Source organism: Parasteatoda tepidariorum, chromosome 2, assembly GCF_043381705.1.
Source record: "Parasteatoda tepidariorum isolate YZ-2023 chromosome 2, CAS_Ptep_4.0, whole genome shotgun sequence".
In the NCBI taxonomy this organism is placed as follows: Eukaryota; Metazoa; Arthropoda; class Arachnida; order Araneae; family Theridiidae; genus Parasteatoda; species Parasteatoda tepidariorum.
The window spans coordinates 84,566,348-84,587,187 of NC_092205.1; the positions used below are offsets into that span (position 1 = coordinate 84,566,348).

Consider the following 20,840-nt stretch of genomic DNA (forward strand, 5'->3'; position numbering starts at 1 on the left):
AACGAAAGTTATTCAGGGTGATATCTTTCTTTTTGCGGACTGTACCTTACCTAAGTTTAGTGTTATAATTTTAACAGTTTATGCATATAAACTGCAATAAGTATCGCCATCGGCTTGACTTACATCCTTGCAGAAACAGGGTCTTGCAAAACATTTGCTGCAACAGAGACTTCCGAACTAGTATTCTTGTTTTCAATCAAATTGGGTGCTTTCATTGATCCTAGAAAAGCTACATAGTATTGTTGAGAAAAAACGTTTTAGGATAAATATTCAGGATATAAATAGGAATCAGGATACAAATTTAAGTTAACATTAAAGTAGAAACTATATGAAGGAAGCTCATATTTAAGGATCTAAGCATTTAGTTTTATATTTCTACCATTTATTTCACAAATTTCTCCCTAACCATTTAATTTCATTAAAATTTCACCACATTTCCCATTTACTTTTGTTTAGTTAAGGTGACAAGGGACTTTCAAAGAAGCAAAAATTTGACAGAAAATCGATATTTTACATTTTATATTTTTAAAATTTAGGCATTTCACTGAACATTTTTTTAAAAAAATTTCTGGAATAAGAGCAAAATTGATGAAGTTATGGCCATTTCAGTTTTGACCACGCCCCTTTTTTTACCTTTTTTTGTCTGCAGGCAACTGTTAAAATTAGTTTAAAATTAATTTAAAATTAGTTGAATATTTTGTTAATTTTTTTTAAAAAAAATTTAAAGTACATGATTATTAAACTAGTTCATTAGACAATATTTATAGGTATTTATATTAAAAACACGAAATATTTGTTCGGAAGTAAAATTTGCAATGAAAAAGTACTAAAAGTCATTTTTCACAAAATGTCTTTTTTGAGAAATTTACAATTTTCAAACTGTTCCAGCGTAATGAATTTTCATTCTATTGTCCTGAGAATTTAATGCTATATATTTATGAATATTATTAACATTTTGTTGGAAATTTTTTTTGAATTAAGAGAATAGAATTTTTTTTATACATGATATTTTATAGAGGAATGATGATTTTTTCCTAAAAATGTAGGTTTTTTACTGTTTTTTTAATGTTATTCGTTTCTATAATAAAAAATAGAAAAAGTACTCCCAACAATTTTTTCAATATTATCTAATATGTAATATTTTAAAAGAATTTTGTCATTTTGACAAAATTTGCAGAGATCCTTTATTTACGTGATTAGTCGTGTGCAGAGATCCTTTGTAGCTAAATTTTAAACATCAACCAAATGCTGATTTGTCAAGTATTCAAGTCGAGTAGTCATATTTCGTGTGACGAATTAGTTTAATACTTCAGCCATCATATTATGCTTCAATTTCTTTGATTTCTGTCTAATTTTTTTGATTGTTTTAATTTGAGATCTCAACGGAAGACAAATTTCCTCAATTAGCTCTTAATGAACTGTGGGATACACTTTTAAGGTTTGGTTAAGCTTTTTACATTAAAACAATGAAGTTTTATAATGCCATTATACTCACACGTTCTAAAAAAGGAAGTTGCTTCAGTAAATACGCACTTTTAGTAACAATAGCGAGATGAAAAATTTGCATTCTAGTTAAGTGTTAAAACACGAAGCACTTAAGAGACTAACGTTTATTGACTAAACCGATTAGCTATCACTAGCCTAAGTGTATTTGAAATAAATTTTTGCATGATGCATAAGTTTAACAAAAACATTGAAATGAAACTTTTGTAAGTTGATTTGAAAAGTTAAAACTCCAGTGATAGCAATTAAATATTTGTTAAGTATAAACATTCTGGAATTCGGCAATTATGATATTTCCAAGGAGAAGATTAGGAATATTTTTAAAGGTAGCTAAATAAAGAATAAAAATTAAGACCAAATAGAAAGCTCAATAATAGCTTAAAAAACTAAAGTAGTTTATGTGGCATCCCCGACACGACAAGTTGAAAATGTATTAAAGGATTAAACTAACATTTTGTTCAATCAGGCCTATATCTTTGCCTTCTATCATTTCATGAAACCATCATTATACACAGGCATTAGAGGACTTGCATATTAAACTACTGGTTACTACACAAACATATTGCAAAATTTTCTGATTGGCTATTTATATTAATTATTATGTAAAATATTTTTTGAGAGGAACTAATCAAACTTCCGTCTAAGTATAAAATTAAAATATGTTATGTCAATTCATTTAAAAAAGAAGTAATTGATATTAACTAAATTTAATATTTTTTATTTATTTATATTGCTTCCAAACTCATTCACATTTACAGTGTGTCTCTAAGATACTAATGATTTAAAAAAGCAATTAAAAGAAAACATTTGTAAAGTTTTACGAAGAAAATTAGAACTTTTATACTTGCCCAGTTTCAAACTTTGTTTTCAAGATCGTTCCCCACTGACAAAACAAAACTATAACACAATGTTTTTTAAAAACTCTTGCTGTTTTTTGAAACAGCATTTTAAGAATTATGCCCTTAATCGTAAGAAGTTTAATATTATTGGCTCTAGTGGTGTAAAATAGCCCCCCCCCCATGGTGTGGTGATAATTTTCGCTGAGTTTTGATGAAATCTCCTTTTTGGTTATTATGATACAATTTACGATCTTTGCTTCCAAATCTCTCACTGCCGTATTTAAAATGAAAGATATTGCATAAAAAAAATAAAATAACTTAATTACATCTTGAAATATTTCAACGAAGTATTATTGTTCTCTGTACTATACAATTTAACATAATCTAAAAATATTTGCAACAGTACATAAGTTTGATAAACAATTTCAGAAATGCATGAAAAACTAAATTTATTCCATTGTTTGAACAATGAGTTATATTTTAAAACATTGTTGACATCTTTTAAATCCATCAACAAAGGTATTAAAAAAGTTAATTTCTCATTCTTGTTTGAGATTTCTCAAGTGAACTACTTACTTTTTGAGTAAGAATTCAGAAAGGCGCTTATTGAAATTATGAGTGAATATTATATATTTGCTCTCTTGAATAATTGGGAGAAGGAACGGGAGAAATATCCCAGACCTAATCGTATGTATAAAAATCATATTTTTCATATTTTTGTAATGTTAAATATATGTGGATACCTGGCTAGAACAGTTAAGGACTATCTAAAACTTGTATACAGCATAAATATTTCTCTGGAATTTCTAATAAATAAAAGAGAAAAAGTCTTGATTTTGAAAATTATAATTTTCTTATAGATTTTAAGAGACCTTCAATATTCATTTTGATACAGCTTTGAACTTAAAGGATAGTCCAATGAAATTTCTCAGGTCCACTACAGTATTTAATCAAGTAATAAAATGTTTTTAGAGACATGCGAAAACATAAACAAAATATCGATTTCGTATTTTCATAAAATTTATTATAAACATTTCAAAATTTTTTATACTTTTTTAATTTTACGAAGGTTTAAAATAATATTTTATATCATACTGCATTTCTTCACCTTATTTAAATAAATTATAAGTTTAACAAATAAAAAACTGTCTGCAAACAAATACAAATGATGATAAAATTTTGACAATTTATTGGCAGTTATTATTTTGATAAGTTTATTGGCACTACTGCTTTAGTACATCTTTACCAAATCGGTGATGTTACTCAATTTATAAACTGGAAAGGAATAGAAAATCCCACCGAAATAAACTATTAGATAAAACAAGACATTATTGAAATCGAGTTTTATCCCAAAATTTAAAATCTTGCTGTAGTATGAGAGATAGAATTGAATTCGCCAAACCATTGATTTATTATGACAGTTAAAGACACTAACATTATACGGAACATTTTATTCTTTAGAAAAATTTTGCCTTTTATACAATGCTGACGTAATCAGCAAATTAATATAATTTGTAATTAAATCTAAAATATTATTTTCTTTAGTAACATGTTACCCCTTTGTAAAAATAAATAGTCTTTGAGAAACGACTCTGTTGGGTCAATCACTACTTTAGGTGAGATACACAAAGTTGCTTTAAATATTTGTACAACAGAACAAGATTTCCTTACAAATTATTTTGTATTCAGTTTAAACAAGGTTTGAAATAAATTTCACTCGTAACCAAATGAAACGAAGAACCTACTGAAACTGTTTCGTAGTCTATTATGTGACAGCAAAAGTGCGGCAACCGTGACAAAAACTGGCACTTTGGGTTTTTAACAGAGAAATGTTACTAATTGAAAAGAAAAAAAAAAGAATAATGATGCTTGTAATGAAACCATCTCAACAAACTTCGACAAAATTCTTAAGATCCATTTGTCACAATCCATAGAATCAGCACTAACAACGTTTGAAATAAGTTTTAATTACAACCAAGTGTTACTTTCAAATAGAGCATCCTAAAAATGTTTCTTACTCAACCAGAGAATGATCTATCTTCAGGCCTGGTTTCTTAGAACTAGCGCCTTATCTGGGCGTCAGCTGAAAGTTGACGTAGAGCTGACGCCAAAAAAAATACTATTTTGTTAGCTCAGCGTGAGCAGTCGGCCCAACGCAGACATTATCTCTCATTGCGCATGCGTTAATAACGTAAACAAATATTTATTTTGAATTTGTATTGATTTTGTTATTGTCGACCAGTGTTTCAAAGAACAAGTAAGGACTTTGTCCAAGAAAAACCACATTATAGCTGAGCTAAGTGAAGAGTGCTGTGTTTAATGAAGAAGCCATGTTTAATGCAAAATCAAAATCTTGGCTGATTTCAATGTGCCGTTGGATGTTGTCCGCCATTGTTTCTGTGGTTAACGTCACGTTGTAATCCGACTGCAGTTGAGTTGGACGGCAATTGTAGTTCAAGCTGAGCGTTCAGTGACGTATACTATCAAACTCACAAATGGACCAATCAGAGGTTAGCGCTGATTTCCAGCTGACGGCGTCTTGTCCTAAGAAACCAGGCCTTTCGGAAGGGTACAAAGTGAATTTTTGACAGTGGTGTGGCAAGAATTATTGGAAAATCAAATTGAATGGGAAAAAAATGCAGTCTTTCGGAAACTTTGCATTTTAAAAAATCTTTCTCATTATTTTGCCGTGAATTTAGGAGCGACAGAAAGAAGCGCAGCTTGAGTCTCTATAATGGACGTAATAAAATCACAATAGTCGTGTTTAACATTAAGTTATTCACTATAATGCAAAATTTATAAACATCTTGAAGAACCGATCCTAGAACGAAAGTATTGAACTACAAATTTAAAAACCAAACCAAGTATACTGACTATTCAATAAATTATTTAGAATTAAATGTTTCAAGCTATGCTTTGATTTTAAATTACTTAACTGAACTTAACTAATTACTTAAGTGAACTTCTCAAATTGTTCTTACTAACAAAAAATAAGTTTCAAACTTTGTTTATTACGTAGTACTGTTGTTTTAAATGCCGTCTACTAAGTCATTCGTGATAATTAAAAAAAGGATCCATAGAACTCCAATAATCAGCCGCCTATAAATAGTATACTTCTTTTCATTTTTTAAAAAATAATTTTGAACTATCTTGAATTAGTTAGAAGTATCACTTTTCCCAAAATATGTTGGTTACGTCTTGTCAACCATAATGTTCTTTTAATATTAACTTCTGTTGACATTTTTGCAAAGATACAAATACTATTTTTTTGTTTTTGGAAAGAAAACTAAAAGATTTTATAACAGAATAAGGTCTTTTGCAAAGATATGACTGGATAGCACGAAAATAAGCGTTGTAAGATTCGTTTATATAGAAACCTTTTTTAACCAACTTGTGAGTAACTTAAAAAATTATGCCTGTTGAATTTGCTATAATGAAAGTAATTTTAATTTATTTTTAAATAACACTTATTCCATTTTTATTTCAACCAATATTTCAGCTTATGATGAGGAAAGCGAAGTGGAAGAGATTGATGTCGATGATGAGTAAGTAGTGATTCTCTAAAATATCAGATTAAAATTTTTATTATAGTTTTTTTTCTCGTTATTTCCGAAATGGGTGAATTCGTAACGAATCTAAAATGCAAAATACCTATATAACAGACTTAATGTAAAACCTTATTCTATGAAACCTTATTCTGAGGGAAATATGCAAAAGAAATGAACTGAGCTTGTTATTAAAAAAATAGTTTGTTTAAGGGCAACTGAAATGAGTTTTGTATATTTGCTTATCATTTTATGAAAAATTCACAGAACGAGAAGCTGAGATGGGAAAGCAAGCATTTCGAGCTAGGGACCAAAGCTATCTAAAGATAGGCCTCTTAGCAATATGGAAAAAAAAATTAAGAATTTTTTGTTTTATCACGATCATTTCCAACCAAACGCAGATGGTTGTACTTTGAAATTGAAGAGGTATAATCTATAAAGATAAAATCAAATTTTAATTTACTTGTTTTGGCAACCCTTTTAGTTCAAAAATTTTACAATAAGATCATTTTAATAAGCAATGAGCCATTTTTATGAGAAAACACCACATTTTCTATCAAAGTAATTGCATGTTAATATGCATCTTGCTATGTGCTTCATTGAGACTAACTGTAGGGAAGAATTTCTCAATATCGCGTGATCCAGCAACGAACGGATTCACGAAAAGTTGGAACTATAATTCAATAATATCTTATTGAATAATGGTTACCTATAATTTATTATGGTGACCACGTACTCACAAAAAAAAAACATTTTTTTTTTGCAACATGTCTGCTTAAAAATTTGAGTCAAAAATATCAAACTATAACCCTCTTTTAAATAGACCCAGTTGAAATTTTTGGTTCATTTTCAAATTAACGGAAAAATCTTAATTTTATAAAAACACAATAACTGTAAAAAATTATTTTTTGACAGATATTTTAGGACAACTATTTAATTGTTTAAAATATGCTCTTTGCATAAGTATAACTTTTAGATACATTTTGCATATATAATGCGCAAAATAAATGTTGCTTTAATTTTACTGAAAGCTCTGTTACCAGAAAGAACACGGAAATTACCGATACCCGTTATCGTTTCGTTAAAAATGAATTCATTGTTTCAAACATAATTTGAAAACATCATAATTCTTAGCAAGCAAATTTTTTGTTGCTTAAATGAAGTTATAAACTGCTGTTACGAAGTCTATGATTGAAAATGTTCAACTAAACTTATATGCAACATAAATATTAGATTAAAAAAATATTTTTTTTCTTTAAAAAATCTATTTTTAACTTTCGAATTAAAAGAATTTTTTTCTTTTATATTATTAGCATTGAAAGTGATGAGGATATGATTGAAATAGAGGCAGAAGTTATGTCTGAGGAAGACGACGATGAGTTTGATGAAAGGTATATTAAAAAGTTATTATTTTTAATAATGTTTCCCGAATTAATTTAAAAAGTGAAATTAACAAAATGTAAAACTCAACAAAAGTGTCGAAATTTCAGACAGCTCTCCTGACTAAACCATGNTCTTTAAAAAATCTATTTTTAACTTTCGAATTAAAAGAATTTTTTTCTTTTATATTATTAGCATTGAAAGTGATGAGGATATGATTGAAATAAAGGCAGAGGTTATGTCTGAGGAAGACGACGATGAGTTTGATGAAAGGTATATTAAAAAGTTATTATTTTTAATAATGTTTCCCGAATTAATTTAAAAAGTGAAATTAACAAAATGTAAAACTCAACAAAAGTGTCGAGATTTCAGACAGCTCTTCTGACTAAACCATGCGAAACTTATTTTTCGTTACTTGTTCTTACTTTTTTGAAAATCAAAAATCCAGATGTATTGAATGAAACGAATGTTCATTTTTATTAAGAGAAACCACATTTATGCGTCAGATTCCATAACTTGATTTATAGCTAGCGCTTAAAAAAACTCGATGAGTATTGTTTTTTCTTTTCTTTTTTAGAGAGAGAATGATATTGGAGTTAAAAAATGAGATGGATTATAAATTTGATGGAAATGATAATATGAATGATGAAGATGTGTTGGATGAAATTAAAAGGTATATTAATTTGTATATTCTTTAATTACGTGGTAATTTTTAAATTATTTACATTATTAACTTGATTTTTACATATCTTGAATACTATTCCTATCATTTGAAAAAATTTATTTAAAGATTAAAATAATTATCTTAAATAAATTAAATAAAAATAAATCTGCAAAACTTAGGAACGTATCCTTATATGGTATAGAACCAAAACACATTAAATCAGAAAGATCTAATTTACCACTAAACATGAATAAAGTTATGAAACAATTGGTTGTGTTTCAAAAACTAAAAACAATTACAAAACACATCATTTTCAATAGCAAATTCATGTAGCAAAAGCACTGTGTTAAATTTCATTATTCATTTTCTTTTTAGTGATAGAGATGAAAAGGTGTATTCCAGTTATTTTACTGAGGAAATGATTGCAAAACTGTACAGCATGGATAAAGTCCATGACAAGGATTCTATCGAGTATGGCATTCCGGATAGGAGGTATTTAAACTGTTTCAAGATTTTTTTAAAAATTAGAGACTCAGTCATAAAACATATGTATTGCTTCAATTTTTTCTATGTGAAATTTCCATTTCCTTTTACATATAGTAATATTTCATATTCGCATAATATCTGTTTTCATATCTTGATAAAACTTAAAATTTTAACGTCTGCAAATGGCTCGAAAAAGTATATGTTCTTGAGACATTAGTTTGTTTTATGCATGGGCAATAAACTTGATAATTAAGATAATTTTAAGAACACGAGACAGAAAAATTGTACATTGTATTTTTTATTACAAAAAAAATTCACAGCTAAGTAATAAATTTTTTTTTCTGTAAAGGCGAGATGTTGTAGTTTTTTTCGTAATATTTATTTCTTTTCTGCATCGTAAATTTTCTTGTCTTCCAACTAAAAAAAATACATTTGCAATCAAATGAAACCTTAAAAGTAAGAACAATATTTGAATATTGATGCACAGATATACTGTGCGCTGATATTTTATTAAAAAACCTTTTTTTTTTTGCAAATTTCCCTTTAAACTCTAATTGTAAGAATTATCGTACACATCCTTAAAGCAAGGCATTAATCACGCTTCATAAAAATGGCATGAAACAAGACTTTCGAATTTGAAAACATTATAAAAATTTAAAGCTCTGTTTTAAAACACGATCTCCAATTCGGGACGACAGTACGATTTTAAAGAAGAACAAAATGTCGACTCATAATCATATATTAAAAGAAATCAAAATTCAGATTAAAATTTTTAATCCATATAATTTCTAATAATCAAACTTTTTTTTAATCGAATATAAACTTGAAAAACAAGATGCAAAACTAGTACTTTGTAAATTTCAACTAAAATTAAACTCAGATTAGTAACTACAAAATTTAGTATTTTTGAAACAAGATTGTGTAACAAAAACACTGTTTTATTTTTAGAACATTTTATCAGAAATTTAAGACTTTCCACCATTTTTTGTACTTTTACAACAAGCTCATGAAACAAAAACATTGTCTTGTTGCGAAACATCTGGGAGAGCTGAATTTAAACAAAATTTACTATCTATAAAAAATAGTATTCTAATAACAAGTAAAAAATAGATTCTATTATTAGAAAACCAGTAAGCTCGAAATTATACCCAAAATTCAACACAATTTATTCTCTATAAAATTTTGCATATAAACGATAATTTTTTTTAACAAGAAATACAGTCTTCTTCATAGTAATGCGAGAATATTCTTTGAAAAAGCTGGAAACAAAATAAAAAAGAAAGGCTGTTTCGCTTTCCTGTCAAGAGTGTTTAGCAGGTTGTTCAAAAAAAAATAAATTTTGAACATACCATTTTCGGACATCTAAGAAAAAGTTTGCACCATATTTCCATCGAAATTTGCAAATTATAATGGTGCATTGTTGTTTGTAAAATAAAAATTCAAAAAAAAAAAAAAAAAAAAAAAAAAAAAAAAAAAAAAGGCACGATAAAAGATAACATCGTTATAAAAGCCTTATATCTGCCAATCTATGCAACTTAATTTAATAATATGTTCGGTTGAAAATATAAGAACTGTAATTTGATCATCACAAAAACATAACAAAACGTCACAGAAGTTAAAGTGAAAGTTTTGTATCACAGAAAAATAATTAGACTTCAAAGAAGCTGATATCATTGTGAAAGTCTTCTATCTGCAAAAAAAAAAATTTGACGTCATAAAAGATATAATTGCTGTGAAAGTCTAACAATTTTTCGAAATGTGCAATTCAATTTAGAACATTGTTATGATACAATAGTTTAAAATATGTAAATTGAATATCACAGAAAATAAAAAAAAAACAAAAAAAATAAAATAAGTGTCTTTTTATTTGCATATAGAATAAGTAAGCATATAATGAATTGACATTTCATGAATTAAGCTTAAAAATAATGTACTAATTTATAATTTCTCTAAAATGCCAAGTTCAAAATATATAAAATAACAAGGAAAGCTTGAGTTATTGTTCCCAAATTTCCTTGTTCTACCTTATAGCTAAAATACAGCACTTATTTCAGTGCTCGGTTATTTGCTAAAAAAAACATAAAACAATTTTGTTTTTTTTCCCTCAATTTTTAGTTTTTCATAATTCAGCTTTAAAATAAAAAGGTATTACCAGTTTTATATTCCACAGCGTAATAAATCTTCACAGAGTTATAAAATGAAGCGTCAAATTTAATGGATAATGTTNATCCTTAAAACAAGGCATTAATCACGCTTCATAAAAATGGCATGAAACAAGACTTTCGAATTTGAAAACATTATAAAAATTTAAAGCTCTGTTTTAAAACACGATCTCCAATTCGGGACGACAGTACGATTTTAAAGAAGAACAAAATGTCGACTCATAATCATATATTAAAAGAAATCAAAATTCAGATTAAAATTTTTAATCCATATAATTTCTAATAATCAAACTTTTTTTTAATCAAATATAAACTTGAAAAACAAGATGCAAAACTAGTACTTTGTAAAATTCAACTAAAATTAAACTCAAATTAGTAACTACAAAATTTAGTATTTTTGAAACAAGATTGTGTAACAAAAACACTGTTTTATTTTTAGAACATCTTATCTGAAATATTCTAATAACAAGTAAAAAATAGATTCTATTATTAGAAAACCAGTAAGCTCGAAATTATACCCAAAATTCAACCCAATTTATTCTCTACAAAATTTTGCATATAAACGATAATTTTATTTAACAAGAAATACAGTCTTGAGCTTAATAGTAATGCGAGAATATTCTTTTTAAATTTTAGATATTGGAGATATGACTCTTGCGAGTCTTACTTAAGAGCTGGAAGTGATGAAAAGGATTACATGACCATAGAAGACAGCGAAAGCGATGAAAAAGCTGGAAACAAAATAAAAAAGAAAGGCTGTTTCGCTTTCCTGTCAAGAGTGTTTAGAAGGTTGTTCAAAAAAAATTAAATTTTGAACATACCATTTTCAAACATCTAAGAAGTTTGCACCATATTTCCATCGAAATTTGCAAATTTTAATGGTGCATTGTTGTTTGTAAAATTAAAATTCAAAAAAAAAAAAAAAAAAAGGCACGATGAAAGATAACATCGATATAAAAGCCTTATATCTGCCAATCTATGCAACTTAATTTAATAATATGTTCGGTTGAAAATATAAGAACTGTAATTTGATCATCACAAAAACATAACAAAACGTCACAGAAGTTAAAGTGAAAGTTTTGCATCACAGAAAAATAATTAGACTTCAAAGAAGCTGATATCATTGTAAAAGTCTTCTATCTGCAAAATAAAATTTGACGTCATAAAAGATATAATTGCTGTGAAAGTCTTACAATTTTTCGAAATGTGCAATTTAATTTAGAACATTGTTATGATACAATAGTTTAAAATATGTAAATTGAATATCACAAAAAATAAAAAAAATAAACAAAAAAAATAAAATAAGTGTCTTTTTATTTGCATATAGAATAAGTAAGCATATAATAAATTGACATTTCATGAATTAAGCTTAAAAATAATGTACTAATTTATAATTTCTCTAAAATGTCAGGTTCAAAGTATATAAAATAACTAGGAAGGCTTGAGTTATTGTTCCCAAATTTCCTTGTTCTACCTTATAGCTAAAATACAGCACTTATTTCAAGGCTCGGTTATTTGCTAAAAAAAAACATAAAACAATTTTGTTTTTTTTTCCTCAATTTTTAGTTTTTCATAATTCAGCTTTAAATTAAAATGAAAAGGTATTACCACTTTTATATTCCACAGCGTAATAAATCTTCACAGAGTTATAAAATGAAGCGTCAAATTTAATGGATATTTTTACGGGGCAACGAAGGAAATTTTGTTTCTTTTATTTAGTGTTAAAATTCATTTCAAGGTTTGCGTTAATTAGTCTTTTCGATAAATAGTACATTCTGTTTTCTTTTAAACAAAAACTTGATCTTCCAACAGGATTGTGTTACAGGACACACAGTTAAAGTCAAGTAATGTTGTGAGAAGTTTTTTTCCTAAATTCCGCATTGAGAAAGATTTTTGTTACCTTTTTAATCCCATATCTAAGTTAATCCATCTTAGAAACTAAGTTTCGATCTTAAGTTCATAAGAACATGGGATTTTTAAACATATTACTAGTAGAGGTGCTTTCAAGTCTATTTGAAATTTTTTTTTAATGTTTGTAAGATTTAAATGAACTTTGAAATTTTGCATTGCATGTGTCCAAGTTATTTTTTGTCATCATAATTTATTTTTTCCTATATTTCTGCTAAAATATGAGACATATAAAACTTTTTAGGCTTAAATATGCGACTTACATGACGATCGTAATCACCGCCTGTTGTAAGTACTTAGAATTCATATCAAATATAAAAAAAAATTAAATAAAATATATCCGTTTTTTATTTCACATGACAAGAATTTGCATTATTTATCTCTGAAATATTGCTATATCACCCGATGAATCATTGAAGAAGAACGCAAGATTAGATAAAATTGATCACTTTTTGTGACTCAAACGATGATCGTAATCACCGCCTGTTATTAACCCCTCAAATATTTAATAAAAATTAAATAAAATATACATGTTTCTTTTTTTTTTTTCAAATCATTATTCATGTCTGAAATATTACTAAAAATTCTAAATGAATCATTGAAGAAGAACGCAAGATTAGGTCAATCAAACTGATTACTTTTTTGACTTCAATTTAGATAAGAACATTAAAAATTATTTTATATGTAAAGTGGCGGGGTAATTACAAAATACCTTAAGCATTTAGCTGGTGACAATCGTGCGGGTCGGACAAACAGGCACAGGATTTTAAAAAGGGTAAATTAATTTTATTTACCCATCATAAATTGAGAATGAATATCAAATACACAAAATTGATGCGTTCCTCAATAAATCCGTAAAAGGTTTCGTTTTATGGAATAAGGAAAAACTTAATAATTATAATTGGTCTATTAAGTAGGTCGAGGAAAAATCTTTCTCACTATTCCATAAAAGAGGAGGAAGTCAAAAATGTTAATTAACGCATCATTTGGAGCTGAAAATAGATTAAACGACAGAATGCGAATTTAAAAGTGTGAAAAGAGCGTTTTGTCTAGAATAATAAATCAGCGTATAAAGTTTTGTGACGCTGATATCTTCTCACATGACAAAGTTTTGTTCGGCCGATTTATGCCCCTATGACTAATTTTTGCCGTCCTGATTTATGGCCAAAAGACAATGTTTTTTCCGGCTGATACCCGCCCACATGACAAAGTTTCGTTTTGTTGGTTTTCTTCCCACTTGACAAAGTTTAGTACGGTTGATTTCTACCCACACGAGAAGGTTTCGTTCGGCTGTTTTCTACCCACATGACAAGTTTTTGAATCAGCCTAATCAGCCATTTATTATATTTTTCGATATTTTAACTTGAATAATATGTTCTGTATATAAAAATAACTATTTTTTCTTTGGAAAATAGTGAATAGTAGCTAATAAACTTTTATTAGCTGTTGTTGTTAACAACAACAGCTAATAAAGGGATACATTTCGGATAATTTTTATTTATATACTATTTTATTTTATATTATTTTTTTTAAACTTCTATTTCAATAAAGTGGAATGTAAAGCGTGGCGAAGTTGGTAGCACTTTGGGCAAGGTTGATTTGTTGTCCTGGAGACCCTGAGTTCGAAACCCTGCGAGGGTGGACTTTCGAATTCTTTTTATCTAATTCTTTTGATATATTTTTCGATATTTTAACGTGAATAAAGTGTTCTGTATATTAAAATAACTATTTTTTCTTAGGGAAATAGCGAATAATAGCTAAAAAACGAATAAATTTCGGATAATTTTTATTTATTTATTTATTTTATTTTATCTTATTTTTTTAAATCCTTTATCAATATTTTAAATTGAACAAAGTGTTCTTCATATAAAAGAATTATTTTTTTCCTTAGTTAAGCCCTGCGAGGGTCAACTTTCAAATTTTTTCTATTTATTTTATATTATTTTTATTTTTTGATATCATTGACAATAAATGGATGATATATAAAAAGAATTATCTTTCTTTGCTAAAGAGCGAATAATAGCTGAAAAAGGGCCAAAATTCATATCAGGAGGCACGCACACATCACACCCCGTAACTCCTATAAACTTCAAACACGGAGTTTAATGTTTCGAACAATTGTACCAAAGGAATTTTTTATAGACCAATTAGTGGGCCCACAATGACCCAAAATATGTTTTGTAGACTAATCAGGAGGAGGCGTTTTAAGCTAAATATTCGTGGGACTGGCATGTGAAGCGTGGCGAAGTTGGCAGAGCTTTGGGCAAGTTAGATTTGTTGTCCCGGAGACTCTGGGTTCGAAACCCTGCGGGGGTCGACTTTCACGTTTTTTTTCCCCATCTATTTTATATTATTTTTTTTTTAAAGAAATGTTTTTAATTTTAACATGAATAAAGTGTTCTGTATATAAAAATTAAAAATTTTTCTTAGGGAAATAGCGAATAATAGCTAAAAAACGGATAAATTTCAGATAATTTTTATTTATTTATTTATTTTATTTTATATTATTTTAATCCGAATCATGTCATTCTAATTACTGATTAATCATTCAATTTGGATCAATATTTAAATGAAGTGGTTCAGATCAGTGACTTAAAACAAGTGATAATGGAGTGTTTCAAATCATGCTATTTGAATCAGTATTTTAAATCATTTGTTTCAGATCACTGATTCAAAACATATAATTTGACTCACTTTTAGAGACAAGTTATTCAGATCAGTGATTCGAATCATATGCCTTTTGGATCAATGATTCGAATTAAGTGATACAAATCACTGATTCAATCAAACGAATCGAAAACTGATTCTTATGAAGTGATTCAAATCACTGATTCGAATCGATTGAATTTAATCAGATTTTGAATTGATTGATTTTTGAATTGATTTTTCGTATTTTCCAGCACTGCGCAGCTTAGTACGCCGAACGTAATGACATCTTTCTTAATTTTCATCTTCTGCGCAGTTTAACTTCGTTACATCGGACTACTAAATTGATACGTGCTGAGGCCTGCCTTCTTCTAAGAGATGTTGGTGAGATCTTCACCAAGCAGAGGTTCTCATTCGTATCCTCAAAATCGCACCACGCACTCTGGGCATGCAGTGACAATGGTACTTAAATGGGACAGCCACAACAGCATTAATTTCAGTTCCGTAAATTACATGCAGCAAAAATGTCTTTTATTAAAGCTCGAACTTAACCAACATAAGAGCTGTAAGCTGTTTATATATTACAAACATGTCTTTGTACTTTAAGCGCTGTTTATTCTGGATCGGGCTATTTCGCGGTCTCTGATGTTTGAAATTCTATATGAAAATGAAATAAAATAAAATTTAAAAAGTCTCATCTCATAATTATGTAAATGGGTTTTTCATTTTAAAATTTAGCATATAAAAATTGCATCAAAATGGCCAATGATTCTGATAGTGCTTCAGGTGTGTGTTTTGTTTGACTTAGTTCTTTCAACATTCTTTTCATTTAAAGTGTCAAATACCTTTGTGATATTTAGGTTTTAAAATTATAAATTAATAAATGAACTTATTTGAAAGCTTTTTTTATTGAATTAATTGTTTTACTGAATATATTATGCTAATTGTTTTACTGATATTTTTTCTACGTTACTAATGTGGTAGAAGTTTACAATCGGGTGTTCCTTTTATATTTGAGGATGCAAAATAAACCAATAAATGTGAGGAAAAAAACAAGTACGAATTGAACTCATTTTTTGTAAACAGAATTTGTGGTAATAAGTTAAGTCAATGAAAGTAAAGAATATTGTAACCAGAAATGTGGTTCAAGCAAAATCCTAAAAGAAATTTACCTCCAAACTAAGGGACACCAGATTCTATATTTTAACCAGTAATGTTACAAATAAAAAAAATCCTGACAAATGTTAAATTATACTTAAATAAATTCTGAAAATTCTTATTTACTCTATATACTCGTAATTTTATAAGATATATATATTTAATCAATGTTATTCTAATAATCAGGCCAATTTTTTATTGTTTAAGTATTCCGTGTTAGTGTACTTAGATATCTACAGTCAATATGGTAAAAAAAATTTCCCATCAAAAATTAAAAATCTGTGTACAATGGAACAGAACAAAACAATGGAAGATTTTTTATGTTCTGTCAAAAATCAACAAAAATGACTTCAAAGTGAGGTGTTTGTTACTTTTCCATTTCGCTGGTAGTGGTTATAAAGTCACCAATGGAAACTTACTGAGTGAAAGTATTTTAAATTTGTACTTTAAGTAATTTTTTTTTTGAAATAAGTTTCTTGCACTGGTGAACTGGAAAAGGACCAGATTTTTTATATTTTTTTAAATATAAAAATAATGAGGAAATGGACGATGTTTGTATGAAAGTACAATCTAAAAGGCATCCAATTCTACACTCTAACCTTACATAGTTTTTATAACTTTCTCTAATATTATTTTAAAATTAGAGAAAGGACACCAATTCCTTTCATTTTAAAATATAAAGGGTGTTCCAAACAGTGTAATTGCGCTCTTTTGAAAAGTGAAAATTGAACCCTCTTGAAAGGTAAAAATGGCATTTCCATGGTGACTAATCTTGCATTTTAATAGCTTTTTTTTATCTTAAATCTTTTGTGTTCGTTTTATTGATAAATATCTAAAGACGAATTTATTTTTGGTTTCAGGATTTTTTTAATAGCCTAATATTTGAATATAACAAAAAGAGAAGGAAATTGTCAATGTTCTAATTTAGAATAAAAATATATGTGACTGATTTTACAGTGAAAGGACATAGAATGAAACATATTTTTGTTTTTGCTTATTCTTCTACAAGCAATGATGGAATTATTTTTTAAAATTAATTTGAAAAAAAAAAAAAGGATTTTAAATTAATTTGAAACATTAAAAGCACTTATGCAGAACAAAATAGAAAAACCAGGGATCTATCCAGGCCGAATTTACTACCTTTTAGCCGTACCTTCACAAATTCAACTTTAGGAATACGGCAGTTTCATAAATTCAATGTTAGGAAAAACGGTAGTTTCACAAAAATTTTTTTCTTAAAATTTCGTTTTTTATCCCTTAAGAAATGATAAATCTATATTTTTGTGTTGATTTTTAAATATAATTTTTAATTTTTCTCAAATTATGTCTAAATTTTCACAAAATAGGTACCTCTCAGAAAAACCTAGACAGACCCCTGGAAACAGCTATTATGACTAAAGTTATAACTTTTATTGTGATTCATATTGCAAATACAAGCATATTAAAATTTTTATAAACCTTTTTTATTATTATTAGAAAGTTGTTAAAAATACAATTTTAGATTTTATATCTAAAATATTTAGGTATATCTAAAATACTTTGCTAAGAAATTTGTCAATGGAGGTATGCTATTTAAATGTTTATTTTTAGTTATGTTGTCTTTTGTATCATGTAATTGTCGAAGAAATAACAAAAAATTACAGTTTGCTGGTACTGTCGTCTATTATTTTTATTTTAAATTATTACAAATGCATTTATTAAATCTATTCTTATTCACAAATTGGGCACAAAAGTTGCATTTTTGAATGAATGCTATGGGTATTTTTACATGGATAAATAATGGAATTTTTTTTAAAGAAAATATAACAAAAAAAAAGCACTGAATGTGTAAACTTGAAAATTAAAGATCACTAAAACTTAGTGTTTCTTCTTTTGCAATAGTCAAACCAAGCATTTATAACAAATTTTCCTTAAGTTTGTAAGTGTGACCTTAAATTTTATTTGATAAATTATAACTTTCAATACATTTTTATTTCTATTATTTTATAACACATATGCTCGTTTATTCAAAAATTATGTAAAATCAAAAAATTTCTTATATTAACTTTATTTTTAAAAAATATTTTAAAAATTTTATTGTATTAAAAAAATTAAAAAAAAAGACCCAAAAATTTTTATTTAAATTTTGATCTTAAAATAAACTTTGTTTATAGGGAATATTCTGCACTCCTGCTTATATGTACAGAAATAATTCCTATCAATCTTATCTCTAATATCTTTCCTGATTAGTGAACTAATTAATAATTGAAACAAAATATAAATGTAGATTAGATGAGTTAATATTTTCACTCAAACATTTCAAGGGTTTAATTAAATTACTTTTAATATTTTGCACAGTTATTAACACATTATGTTACTTTATTATGTTATAATAGTTTTAGTACATCTACATATTAGTCTATGCAGCTCAGCGTCAATTCAAGGAATAGTTTCAAATTTCGGTCCTATTCATGAACTTGGAGTACAGAGAGCTTCAAATTTTTTTTTTTTGTAATTGCATACTTTAGGGAAAGTGGTAATTGCATACTTTAGGGAAAGAAGAAGTTAAAATGGGAGTAAATGAAAATTTATTTCATATATAATGAATAAGATGATTGTTAAGTGTTTTTTTCTTCTTCGTTTTATTAAGCTGATTGTTTTTGTATTTTTATTTCCAATAATTTTACGGATTAGTGGATTAGATCAATTGCAATTTTACATATTTTTATTTATAATTATTTAAAATTTTTTCTACACTTGTATTCAGGTATTTGACAGTTATTGTCGAAACAAAATAGAGTTTAAAGTAGAAATATTTCAAGAACACAATTGATCACTTGTAATTTTATGTTTATTTATAAATACTTCTTCTGTATAATAGCTTATAATTATCCTTACACCAAAATTATGAGTTTTTGACCTGATAGATAAAACCATTGTTAAAACTGTCAATAGTCAAAAGCTTTTCTACCCTGTATAAAAACCTGCTAGAGTGATTTTTTTTTAATATAAAATTTGAACATTGCTAAAAATTAAAAGAAAAAAATCAAAATTTGTTGGTTTTAATTAAATTGTTTAAGTTGTTTGTTGAAATTTCTGATGCCCATAAATAAAATGAATTTTCATACCTTCTAATTTTCGCATTTTTCTTTTTTTTATTCACATAGTATTTTTATGTATACCTAAATTTATTTTTAAACATGTTTTTTAACTGAATGTTGTTCAACTTATAGATTTTAAGAATGATCCTTTAATTGAAGTGCCAGGATTAACTGGAGCTGAGCTAATTACAAAATCTCAAATTACAGGTAATTTGATATAATTTAAATAATTTTAAATGATATTTGTCTGTGTGTGTTTTTTATTTATTTATTTTTTTTTCATAAAAAATTTAAATTAATTTTTTCAAAGCTATCTAGATATCAATGAAATGCTGCATTAAATTCTTTTATGACTGTATGTTCATATATAAGTAAAAGTATGAAATTTTTTACTTGATATGATGTTAAGAAATACTAAAGTTTTTAAAATTAAAAAATGGGTTAAATACCATAATAGAATTTATACCGCTTCAAAATTATAAATCTAGTTGAATAGATTTAAATTAGAGATCAAAGCTATCTAGATATCAATGAAATGCTGCATTAAATTCTTTTATGACTGTATGTTCATATATAAGTAAAAGTATGAAATTTTTTACTTGATATGATGTTAAGAAATACTAAAGTTTTTAAAATTAAAAAATGGGTTAAATACCATAATAGAATTTATACCGCTTCAAAATTATAAATCTAGTTGAATAGATTTAAATTAGAGATCAAAGCTATCTAGATATCAATGAAATGCTGCATTAAATTCTTTTATGACTGTATGTTCATATATAAGTAAGAGTATGAAATTTTTTACTTGATATGATAAGAAATACTAAAGTTTTTAAAATTAAAAAATGGGTTAGATACCATAATAGAATTTATGCTGCTTCAAAATTATAAATCTAGTTAAATAGATTTAAATTAGAGATGTAATGAATAGTGATTTGGCAAAATACTGAATATTCGGCCAAAACGAATTATAGAGTATTCGGTGGCCGAATAAAAGCAGTTTTTTATGTTATCGGTCTTACTTGTTAAACCGGTTATCTATCTTACTGTACAAGAAAAAGTGACAATGAAAGAATGAAATCTATCAGAAACGCTCTGTTAAAATCTTGCACTATTAGGAAAACTACAAAAAAAAGATTTGAAACTAAAAAGTGTTTAACAAAATTGCTGATTTAAAAAAAAAGAAAAAAAATCAGCATTACAAAACTAGTTTAATCTTCAAATTTCACTTTTTCTTTTGTCTTTTAGAACATTTACATTTAGATTTATTTATTTTATTTATTTAAGATTTTTGTGTTGTTTTTATTTTAAAAAAAAAAAAAAAAAACAAATAAGCAATATTTGAACTTACGTTATTTTTAATGCATCGCTATGTGACAATGTCTAACGAATTACATATTACGATAAATCCCTCATTCTTAATAGTACTTAGTCACGTCAGCTGTTAGTCTTTTTTTTTCTTTCTTTTC

The 20,840-nt window shown here is 26.8% G+C and overlaps 3 protein-coding genes across 4 annotated transcripts in view; all 3 read left to right on the forward strand.

The window, feature by feature from the left end:
- The window catches only part of LOC107446173 (small G protein signaling modulator 1), a 109,263-nt gene that overhangs the window by 78,541 nt on the left and 9,882 nt on the right, over positions 1–20,840 (forward strand). The window lies entirely within an intron of this gene.
- Positions 5,757–11,829, forward strand: LOC122269782 (uncharacterized). 2 transcript variants are annotated; one of them, XM_043044526.2, is made up of 5 exons: positions 5,757–5,887; positions 7,201–7,278; positions 7,845–7,940; positions 8,307–8,423; positions 11,216–11,829. In XM_043044526.2, the coding sequence occupies exons 2-5, from the start codon at positions 7,220–7,222 to the stop codon at positions 11,385–11,387; spliced, it is 444 nt and encodes a 147-aa protein (XP_042900460.1). In that variant the 5' UTR covers positions 5,757–5,887; positions 7,201–7,219; the 3' UTR covers positions 11,388–11,829. The 2 variants fall into 2 exon arrangements, with proteins under 2 accessions (XP_042900460.1, XP_071034245.1); XM_071178144.1 differs by lacking the exons at positions 5,757–5,887; positions 7,201–7,278 and adding an exon at positions 7,473–7,540 and having other exon boundaries at positions 11,216–11,828.
- The window catches only part of LOC107443656 (transcriptional regulator ATRX homolog), a gene marked incomplete in the record, with an annotated part of 88,603 nt that continues 83,481 nt past the window's right edge, over positions 15,719–20,840 (forward strand). Inside the window, 2 exon segments of the mRNA XM_043044525.2 lie at positions 15,719–15,919; positions 19,504–19,578. Coding sequence (XP_042900459.1) covers positions 15,892–15,919; positions 19,504–19,578 — 103 coding nt within the window.